Source organism: Equus caballus, chromosome 17, assembly GCF_041296265.1.
Source record: "Equus caballus isolate H_3958 breed thoroughbred chromosome 17, TB-T2T, whole genome shotgun sequence".
In the NCBI taxonomy this organism is placed as follows: domain Eukaryota; kingdom Metazoa; phylum Chordata; class Mammalia; order Perissodactyla; family Equidae; genus Equus; species Equus caballus.
Window position 1 is genome coordinate 43,049,841 of NC_091700.1, and position 12,051 is coordinate 43,061,891.

General features: G+C 35.7%; 1 protein-coding gene across 5 annotated transcripts in view; it reads right to left on the reverse strand.

The window, feature by feature from the left end:
• Positions 1-12,051, reverse strand: part of RB1 (RB transcriptional corepressor 1) — a 155,265-nt gene that overhangs the window by 11,880 nt on the left and 131,334 nt on the right. For all 5 annotated transcript variants that reach the window (XM_023621589.2, XM_023621588.2, XM_070239710.1 and 2 more), the window contains 3 exons: positions 7,332-7,450; positions 4,460-4,605; positions 2,793-2,938 (listed from right to left, as the gene is read on the reverse strand). In XM_023621589.2, the coding sequence (XP_023477357.1) occupies positions 2,793-2,938; positions 4,460-4,605; positions 7,332-7,450 (411 nt within the window). The remainder of the gene's footprint in view (positions 1-2,792; positions 2,939-4,459; positions 4,606-7,331; positions 7,451-12,051) is intronic.

Below are 12,051 nucleotides of genomic sequence, written 5' to 3' on the forward strand. Positions count from 1 at the left end.
ATATTGAAAATCTTAAGGAATCCACTAAAAAACTATTAGAACTGATAAACAACTTCAGCAAGGTTGTCAAATACAAGATCAATACACAAAAATTAACTGTATTTCTATATACTCGTAATGAACCATCCAAAAAAGGAATTAAGAAAATAATTCCATTTATAAGAGTGTTAAAAAGAATAAAGTACTGGGGCCGGCCCCGTGGCCAAGTGATTAAGTTCGCACGCTCCGCTTCAGCAGCCCAGGGTTTCACCAGTTCAGATCCTGGGCACGGACATGGCACTGCTCATCAAGCCACGCTGAGGTGGCATCCCACATGCCACAACTAGAAGGACCCACAACTAAAAATACACAACTATGTACTGGGAGGCTTTGGGGAGAAAAAGGGAAAAAAAAAAGAATAAAGTACTTAGGAATGAATTTAACAAAACAAGTGCAAGACTTGTATGCTGAAAACTCCAAAACATTATTGAAAGAAATTTAAAAAGATCTAAATAAATGTAAAGACATCACATGTTCATGGATTGGAGGACTTAGTGTTGTTAAGATGAGAGTACTCAAATTGATGTATGATTCACTGTAATCTCTACCAAAATCCCACTTGGCTTCTTTGCAGAAATTGACAAGCTGATCCTAAAATTAATATGGAAATTCAAGTTTCAGAATAGTTAGAACAACCTTGAAAAAGAAGAGCAAGAATGGAGCACTAATGCTTCCCTATTTCAAAACTTACTACAAAGCTACAGTAATCAAGACAGTGTGGGACTGGCATAAGAAGAGACATACACATCAATGGAATAGATTTAAGAGATCAGAAGTAAACATTTGCAAATTTACAGTTAGTTGATTTTCAACAACTGTCAACAGAGAAAGAAAAGACTTTTCAAGAAATGATGCTAGAACAATAGCAGTGATATACAAAAGAATGAAGTTGGACCCCTACCTCATACCACATACAAAAACGAGCTCAAAATGGATCAAAACCTAAATGTGAGAGCTAAAACTATAAAACTCTGGGAGGAAAACAGGAATAAATCTTTACGACCTCTGATTTGGCAATTGTTTCTTAGATATGACACCAAAAGCACCAGTAATAACAGGAAAAAGATAAATTGAACATCATCAAAATTAAAACCTTTTGTGCTTCAAAGGACACCATCAAGAAAGTGAAAAGACAACTCACAAATGGGAGAAAATATCTGCAAATCATGTATCTGATAAGGGACTTGTATGTAGAATATGTAAAGAACTCTTATAACTCAATACTAAAAAAAGACAATCCAATTGAAAAATAGGCAGGACCAGCCCTGGCAGCCTAGTGGTTAAGTTCAGCACACACCACTTTGGCAGCTCAGGTTCAGTTCCCAGGCGCAGACCAACACTGCTCTTAGCAGCCATGTTGTGCTGGCAGCCCACGTACTAAAAAATAAAGGAAGACAGGTATGGATATTAGCTCAGGGTGAATCTTCCTCAGCAAAAAAAAAAAAAAAGGCAAAAGATCTGAATAGATATTTCTCCAAAGAAGATATACAAATGGCCAATAAGCATATGACAAGATGCTCAATCAACATCATTAGCCATCAGGGAAATGCAAATCAAAACTATAAAGAGATACTACTTCATACTTACTAGTATGGCTATAATCAAAAAGGCAAATAACAAGTTGGTGAGGATGTGCAGAAAGTGGAACCTCATACACTGCTGGTAAGAACATAAAATGGTGTAGCCATGTTGGAAAATAATCTGGCCACTTCTCAAAAGGTTAAACAGAGAGTTACAATATGACCCACCAATTCCACTTGCAGGTAAATACCCAAGAAAAATGAAAAGACATGTCCACACAAAAACTTGTATATGAATGTTCATAGTAACATTATTCATAGTAGCCCAAAATTTCAAACAATTCAAATGTATATCAATTGATGAATAAACATGAAGTGGTATATCCATACAATGGAATATTATTTGGTATTAAAAAGGAATGAAGTACTTATACAAGCTATAACACAGTTGAACAATGAAAACATTTTACTAGGTGGAAGAAGCTAGACACACAAAGATAACATATTATATGATTCCATTTATATGAAATGACCAGAATAGGAAAATCCATAGAGACAGTAAGTAGATTAGTGTTTGTTGCCCGGGGCTGGAGTGGGTGGGAGAATAGGAGGGTGAGTGCTATAGAGTACAGGGTTTCTTTTTGGCATGATAAAAATGTTTTAAAATTGATTTTGGAGATGGTCGCACAACTCTGTGAATATACTACAAGCCACTGAATTATACAGTTTAAATGTGTAATTTGTATGGTATGTCAATCATATTTCAATAAAGCTGTTACCAAAAAATATTCTTATTATCCTGTTTACAGAGAAGAAAAAGGAAGATATGAGGGATCATTCTCTGTAAATCAATTAATTAATTAACTCATTCCTTAGTTTGTTCGTTCATTCATTCATTCATTTGGCACTGGTTAGATAAACTGGTTCTTAAGTCTCAAGTTTTTTTTCACACTAAAATGAAATCTAGCTTACCACAACACAGAAAAAGCCTACAGTACAGTTTCTTCAGTGATTTTGCCAATAAGATCCTTCATGTCATCGTAGAAGTCAAGTTACTGAAATACTCTCAAGCTCTAATTTTTAAGAATTACAGCAAAAATATAAAAAGTTGCCAACAAGTGAATATATATTAAGTCTACTAAATTGATCTAAGCTTCTCATTTGAATCTAACCTTTTCTTAAGAAATCAGCACATAGTTAACAAATAAGTAGGTGAATTGCATGTTTTCTTACTTGGTCCAAATGCCTGTCTCTCATGAGTTCATACTCATTTTGCAGGGTGTGCTGGAAAAGGGTCCAAATGATGTGTTCTAGCTCTCTGTGGTCAGACAGAAGGCGTGTACACAAGGTATTTAGTCGAAGATATGCTAGTCGATACACTGGAGAGAGAAGGGAATTAGTCGTGCTTACTGTTCATTTTGACTTAGAAGTGGATTTTTTCAAAAGATTAAATTGCTATAACCATAATACTATTAAGTAGCATTTTAACAGTAACCTCACCTCTACCACTATTTTCCTTATGAATAAATGATTCCTAGTTTTAGCATAGTGCTAGGTACATAAAAAGCAAAATACTACTTCCTGAATTAACTATTACAGCATGAAACTGAGGCAGAGATGGAAGGTAGAAGAAGAAAGATCATAAGATATTGTGAATTTTGACAAACCAAAAAAGGTTTGTTTCACTTCTGTTGGTAATCACTCATTACAGATGTTGGAAATTCTTATTAATATTCAGGAGGGATAATTATTTTTAAAAATAATGGAATTGTCAGTGTCTATTAATTTTTCCAATTCTAAAAACAAAAAACAGTGTTTTTGTCTATAAAATACCAATGAAGCATACTCTGTTGAAAAATGATAGACCTGTAGATTACCTAAGTGGTAAGATGACTGTGATCTGAAACTTAATTACTCTCAAAAAAATGCTATTGGAATACAGATTAGGAGAAAAGGAATCCACAAAATTGAATTTTCCTCCATCTACTTTAAATATAATGACCTTTGGTTTAAATGTACTTTTCAAAGACTTGCATAAGACAATCACAATTTTTTAGTTAATTTATCGCAGTGGTTCTCAAACTTTAGCATGCATTAGACTTGTGTGGAGGGTTTGAGATAAGTATTTTTATGCCTCATCTTAGAGTTTCTGATTGAGTACTTCTAGGGTGGGGCCCAAGCAAAGATTCTTCTTTCTCCAACGTTTCAGGTGAGGTGGACTCTGCTCACTGGGGACCACACTTTGGAGCCACTACTCACTTAAGGGCTATCTAAATATGCCTATAGAGCTTAGTATATTTCTGACTTGAATAAAATCAGAAAAAAGATTTATTGTAGAGGATCTGGCCTTTCACTTTCCTTCAAAGAGCTCCAAATGAGTGTGCACTTGTAATGTATTACACATGCACAGACACACAAACCAACCTCCCTGCCCAACCACATACACACAGAATCAGAGAATGCTATACAACCTGGTTGCCAGGAAATACGCCTGCACTAGGCCACAGCACACTGTATAATCTCAACTCTACATACAGACCTGAACAGCAAAAGTAATGTCAGAAGCAAATATTTCCAAACATTAATTTGAATGCATAACAACAGCAGCAATAGCAGAAACAATAACAACATCTAACACTTTCTCAGCGCTTACTATGTGCTAGGCACTGTTGGAAGCATTTTATGTATTAATTCATTCAATTATCTTAGAAACCTATAAGGTAGATTATTATTATTATAAAGTAGGTTATTATCATTTCCATTTGACAGATGAGGAAACTGAGGCATAGAAATATTAAGTGACTTACCTAAGGTCACACCTAGTATGCAGAAGAGCCATGATTTGAACCCAGTCAGCCTGGTTTCAGAGTCCATGCTCTTCAAAGTAATCATCTACTAACCTTTTTTGTAAAAGAGTGAAAGGGAGGTAGATTTCACTGGCTTCTGAGTCTGGAAGGCTGAGGTTGCTTGTGCTTCTGCATTTGCAGTAGAATTTACACGTGTAGTTGACCCTTTTTTCTTTGGGGATCTTACAGGAGAAAGATACCTAGATATATTCAAAGGAAAAGTCTTCATTTGAAGTTTCCTAAGAATATCTCTCTCTCTCACACACACACACACACACACACACATGCACACACGGCTGTACACATGCATCCAAACACATCTCATCTACTTAGTCTGTTATTCTAAGCCAAATTCCTTGCGCAGGCTATTTAAATAGACACTGGAAAAGATAGCTTAATAGGAAAACTAAGCTTGTCATTATCATTTCCAACTCTATTTTAATAAGTGGCTTTACCTGGGAATCACTGCCTTACTGATTAAAAAAGCTGTATATGTATAGATGTTTCATTTTAATAATTTTATAGTGGGATTGAGATTATAAGATAACTCCATCTTAAAAGAACAAGTTATTGATACCAAAACAGTGTTGTAATATTCCTCTTAAAAATGTTTTATTGATAACTATGGTTCATATATATAAGAGTTAAGTTACACACACATACACTCATCAAAATTATATAGTACAGAATTCTATGAATTAATACTTCAGATAAAGTTATCAAAGCAGATTTACACTTGTATACTAAATCTGTCAGACATAAATCAAGGCAGAGATATTAGTAAATACTTCCTCTCAATTTCTGATGTTCCACTGCTCTGTGTTGCCCTTTATTTTACAAGATAATCAAGGTCTACTTTCCAATTTTGTTTTAGTATATGAGAAATAATTCTGAGCAGGAAGTAGGATCTGTACCTTACTATGGATGTTTCTACCACATGTAGTATATTAAGTAGTACATGAGGAAAAGGAAATCGCCATCATAATGATTTTATAAGTTCCAGGGCCTAGTCTACTATCAATCTTGGATTTCTCTTCAATTCACTAACTGACAATTATGGTAGACAGACTTAACTTGGGTAGAAGTTAGTGTTTCTTGATCTACTATCAAATATTCAATTACCTACTGGGTACCACTATTTGAATCTCAAACTTAAGAAGCCCAAAGCAGAACTCTTGATTTCTTCCCCCTGTACTTCCCATCTCAATAAATGGCTCCACATTACATCCAGTCTTAAGTCAAAAACCTAGGAGTTACTTTTAATTTCCCCTTTTTCCAGATCCTCAAATTCAATGCAAAACCAAGTTCTATTAAATCTTCCTCTAAGATACATCCCAGATCTTTCCATTTCTTTCTATCTCTGCTGACATATCTTAGCCCAAGTCATCTATATTTCTCACTTGGACTACTGAATATAGCAAGCTCACGCCTCGTTAAACCCTTAATGCTTTCCCACTGCCCTTCTAAAATGCAAACTCTTTTCTATGGCCTATGGGAACCTACAAGGTCTAGCCCCAGTTTGCCTCTCCGACCTCGTCCTGTATGTCTCCTCTTGCTCACTCTTCTCCAGCCACACTGGGATTTCTTTCTGTTCCTCAGACCAGCTAAGTTTGATCTCCTCTAGGGCCACTGCACTTGCCATCTGCTCTGCCTGGAATGCACATCAAGCAGACTTTTGCCTAGCCAGCATCCACTTGTCCTTGAGGTCACAGATCAAATATCACTTCATCAGAGAAAGCTTCCCTAAACATTCTATCACTCTCTCAGTTTCTCTCTTTCACATCACTCTGTTTATTTCAATTAAAGAACTTATTATACAGTAAAATCACTTTATGCATTAGTTTATTTGTCCACTGTCTATTTCCTTCCTCCAGAATGTTAGGCTCTTATGATGGGAAGGACCTAGCCCATCTTATTCTCCTTTGTAGTCTCAGTGCCTAAAACACTTCCTGGCATTTAACAGATAACTGCTTATTGAATTAAAGAAAAAGATAAGGCTTAACTTATTTATATTAATGTATTGCCTAACAAACAAATTTATATGTGAAGGCAGAGGCTCTACATGCTAGAAATACTTTGGGTACAAGTTAGCATGAAAATGACATCTCTGGAAAATAGTCACTGCACTAACCACAGAACACTGTAACGTCAATTCCTACATAAAACATAACATTCGACACACTGCCAAGAAAGGCAGTGTAGCTAGAACGGTTAAAAGTATGGGCTTTGGGGTCAGGTTGCTTGGGTTTAGTTTCTGTTGACTTTTGGCAAGTTAGCTTCTTCCTGTAATTCCTATTTTATAGATAACTGAGGCTGATAGCAGTATCTACTACCCTACAGGGCTGTTATGAAGATTAAATTTAAAAAAAAAATCTGAAGTACTTAGGTAACTGTTCAGCACATAGTGAACCCTCAATAAATGTTAGCTATTGCTTGCTTCTTCCATTATCATCGCCATCCATTAATCAACCATTTTGGTCTCATATCCCCCACTACTCCCTATGCCTATCCTATGCTTTACTCCAAATGCACTGACCTGCACTCCCTGAAAAATGTTTCCTGCTTTCCTGGCTGTTATGCTTTGGGTTCATGCCACGTCTGACTCGTGGAACACTTTTCTGTCTCCTTCCTCCTCTCCAGTTTCCATGTTGAAATCCTATTCCACCTTCAAGGCCTATCTAAATTGCCATCTCTGCCATGAAAACTGCCCACATTACAGCAAACCCGAGTGATTTCAGTAGCACTTTGTACTACTTTATATGACCTTTACTTGGGTCATATATCTTATACTCCTGCTTCTTGAAAGCAGGAACAATGTCTTACTCAAAATTCTATTCCCTACAGCTTCTATATAGTCTCTCCCATTACACCATGCTCAAAATCCATGTGCAGGCTGAGTGGATAACATAAGATACACTCTACTTACATGTCTGCTGCAGTATGATTATTCTGGAGAGGAAGGTTGAGAGTACAAGCAGATTCAAGGTGATCAGCTGGGCCTTCTCGGTCCTTTGCTTGTTTAATAAGATCAAATAAAGGTGAATCCTGTATGGAAACAAGATAACATTAAAACAACATTGGTAAGTATGATTTTTCCATGTATATATCAAAATCATATTGTCTGACAGGGTGAGCACTATGAATTTAGTTACAATTGATAGTAGCAATTTAGACGTCAGAAGGAGATACTTTTCTCCACTTTGAAAATACTGATTGCTAATTTTTCTACTATACACAAAATAAAGGACAAGAAAAATGTATAACTTTAAATGCTTATATCAGAAAAGAAATGAAAAGTTAGGGGAAAAAGACCACAGAAAAGACCCAAAGAAGGTAGAAAGAAGGAAATACTAAAGATATGAGCAGAATTTAATGAAAGTGAAAATAAAGATAAAATACAGTCTGATCAACAAAGCTAATAATTGGTTCTTTGAAATACCTAATAAAATAAACCAACTTCCAGCAGATTGAGAAAAAGAAAAGAGACAGATAAAACAGTATTAGGAACAAGAAGTGGGACCATCATCACAAAGATTAAAAAGATAACAGGCGGCTGTTAGGCATAATTTTATGTCAATAAATTGGGGAAAATTAGACTAAGTGGAAAGTTCTATAAAAATATAAATGAAAATAAGAAATAAAATAATCTCAATAGTCCTATAAATTATTAAAGAATTTGAATCAGTTATTAAAAATCTCTCCACAAAGAAAACATCAATCACCTTTGGTTTTATCAGAGAATTCTACCAAAAATTCAAGCAACAGATCATTCCACTTTTACTCAAACTTTTCCAAGAATGGAAGAAGTAGAAATATTGTCCAACTCATTTTATGAGGCAAGTAAAACACTGATACTAAAACCTGTCAAGGAGATTAGAAAAAGGTAAATTATAGCCCATTCTCACTCACGAACAGAGATATGAAAATCTTACATAAAATATATTAGCAACCCAAATCAGCAGTGTTAAAAAGAGAACATATCATTACTAAGTTGAGTTTATCCAGGTTGCAAGAGTAGTTCAACATCAGAAAATCTGTAATGCAATTCACCTTGCTAATAAATCTACGGTGAAAAATCTCAACAAAATCAAAGCAGAAAAGTTCTCATTCAAAAACCCACTTGTAGGGGCTGGCCCCGTGGCTGAGTGGTTAAGTTCAAGCACTCTGCTTCAGCCCAGGGTTTTGCCAGTTTAGATCCTGGGCGTGGACATGGCACTGCTGATCAGGCCATGCTGAGGTGGTGTCCCACATGCCACAACTAGAAGGTCCCACAACTAAAATATACAACTACGTACTGGGGGGATTGGGGGAGAAAAAGCAGGAAAAAAAAAAGGAAGATTCTCAACAGTTGTTAGCTCAGGTGTCAATCTTTAAAAAAAACAAAAAACCCACTTGTAATAAAATAAAAAAGAAACAAAACTCTTAGTAAACCAGGAACAGAAGGGTACTTCCTAATTTGATAAATGGCATATATAAACAAACAAAAAACCCACAGCAAACATTATATGTAATGGTGAAACATTAAAAGCATTCCCCTTAAAAAGTCAGAGACAAGAGAAGAATGCCCATGATTGTGCATTCTGTTCAGCATTGTACTTGAGGTTCCAACCAGCTCAATAAGATAAGGAAAAGAAATAAAAGACGAAAGGATTGGAAATGAAGAAACAACAAAAATAACATTATTCACAGATAATTTGATTATCAATAAAGAAAACTCAAAAGGATCTACAGAGGAATTATTAGAATAAGAGAGATTAGCAAGGTTACCATTATGACATCAATATGAAAAATAATTACATTTCTACATTCCAAGCAAAAGTCTAAAAGTATAATTTAAAAAATATCATTTACAAAAAGTAAGACCAGCAGTAAGAACCATTAAAAACAGTGATTCAAAAATTTTAATTTTTTGGAGGTTGCAAGTTCAAAACAGGAGGGCCATATGTATTCTATTCTTTTAGTGCCTGAACTAAGAAGGATAAGACAACAGACAGACTGTCAAGATGCCGGGTTTATATCAAAAGGGGAAGTGATACATCAGTAAGTAAATATACAAAACTGTAGACTAAAGTAGACTTTGTGAAAATATGAAGAATAGTCTATCCAATAAAAAGTGTTGGAAAAATTAGTCAGCAATTTTTTAAAAAGTTAGATCATTACACCTTCACAGTATATAGAAAGTCAATTACTTATATTAAAAAACAAAATTGAAAAAGTACTAGAAGTAAATACAAGAGAATATCTTTATTACTTGATAAAAAAAGGACTTTGTACCTTTGATCAAAACCCAAAATCATAAAGAAAACAGATAAACTGATCTGACTACAGAGAAAACTGAAAACTTCTGTATGACTAAAACCATAATAAACTAAGTAAAACTAAATCTTTAAAAAATAAACAATACTGGTTTATTCTGCAACCCCCAGAAAGTAATTTTTATGTCATGTCATTCTTTGCTACATTCATTAGGGGAACTCTGAAGTGCAATCTGAGTAATGGCTTTCATCTGAGTAAAGTAATGTTAACACCACCAGCTAATGCATGTACGGCATACTTAATGTTTTACATCTTGTAGCCATTGACAAACCAAGTATCTTTATTTAACTGAAATGGAATGGGTGGAAATCCACATATATTCACCAGGAGTGGCCTAATCACATTTTTCTCTCAAAGACATTTTAGGATACCCTGAGACTAACAAAAATATGCAAATAAACTGAGCCTTTTAATAGGACTTAGGTATGCTACTAATCAGGCATTTTGCTTTCTCTTCAGATATGGTTTACCTGGTTGTGCTTCAGATTAGCACAGTGGGATTATAATAAGTGAATTCTTCCTCCAAGGGTTAGGTGGCATTTTTTTCACCAACAGTCTCCATGTTTCACTCAAGTATCCCTTTTATTATTCCATCTCCCCCAACCCAAGTGGTCACAAAGATATAGAGATATAGGTTTACAATAATGAGTATGTCATGATAATGGGAAGAAGTATAGTGCAGTGGATAGGAGCACAGACTCTGGAGCCATGCCACATGGGTTCAAATCCCGGCCACTTACTGACTGCATGACCTTGGACAAGTTGCTTAACTTTGTTATGACTCTCTTTTCTCACCTGTAGAGATACTAATGATAATAATACTAACTTAAATCACAGTATTGTGAGAATTAAGTGAGTTAATACATGTTAAGCATTCACAACAGTGCCTGGCACAGAGTAGGTGCTATGTAAGTATTTGATATTATTAGGGTTGTTATTCTGTTATAAATGCCTTTATACAAAGGACAACGTGTTTGTTCAAATGTATGAATGTATGCCTAGTTATCCTTCCATCCATCCATCCATCCAATATCCGCTGTATGTCTATTTTGTAACAGGCCCTAGGCTAAGAAGTAGGGACATAAAGGGAAACAATCGTGTAATTTTCAGATACTGATATACTTGAAGGATCATCTTAGAAGCATCTGTCCCCTTCCACCTTAACTCAACATGTTCGCTTGATGTCTATGCGTAAAATAAACTTTATTGATACTTTACCACCAAAAGTCTCCTGTTCCTCCCCAGTTTTTCCCATATCATTATCACTCCTTGTACCTAGTTGCCCAAAGCAAAAAAGGAGTCACTGTTAATTATTCTTTTCTTCGTTTTCCATTATCCAAACCAGGCAAGTCATGTTGGCTCTAACTTCAAAATATATCCCAAGTCTAACTTCTTCTGATCATCTCTAACATCACTACAGTCCAAGCCACTATTATTTCTTGACTATACCACCACAAAAGCATCCTATCAACTATTTTTCATACTTCTAGTCTTGCTGCCTCTCAGTTCTCCCCAACAGAGCTAATAAGCTATTCCCCACACCTTCCCCTATCAAAGCCCTCCAATGGCTTCCCAATAGAAATACAAACTCCTTACCTTGGCTTACAAAGCACTACATGAAGTCTGCCCCCTGCTTACCTCTCAGGCCTCACTTTCTATCAGTTTCCTCCTTACTTACTCCAACCATACTGGTCATCTTTCTATTCCTTAAATGTGGTATGATTCTTCCTGTCTCAGAATTTCTAGATTTGCTGTTTCCTTTGCCTGCAATGTTCTTTGCCAGAGCTTCCCATGACTCAACTCACTCCATTATTCATGCTGTCTCACAAACAGCACCTCCTCAGCAAAGCCTTCTTTGAACATCTCGTGTAAGACACTCCTAATTCCAACTTATCTGCTGCTCTCAATTGTGCTCTGCTTTCTTCATACTATTGATCACTACTTGAAATTATGTTAAGTATTCATTTGCTTACCTGTGCATTGACTGTCTCCCCCACTATAATGCAAGATGAAGGAAGGCCTGTGCTTTATTTATCTTGTTCACAACAGTATCCCCAATGTCTAAAATTGCCTGGCACACAGTAGGAACTCAATAAACATTTGTTGAATAAATGAATGAAGTGAGTAGGTTAAAGGTTCAAAGTTCTCTGAGTTTAAACTAGGGAGCAAAATGGCAGGGTGAGCTGACCCGGGATTCTCTCCCCTCCAAAACACAACAAAAGATTGGAAGAACTGAATTTCAGAGAATAAACATAATGCCAGCTCGTTAGAGACCTACTATACCAAGAAGGAGGAGATCATAAACCTAGCTTTACACCTTCGGAGGCGCC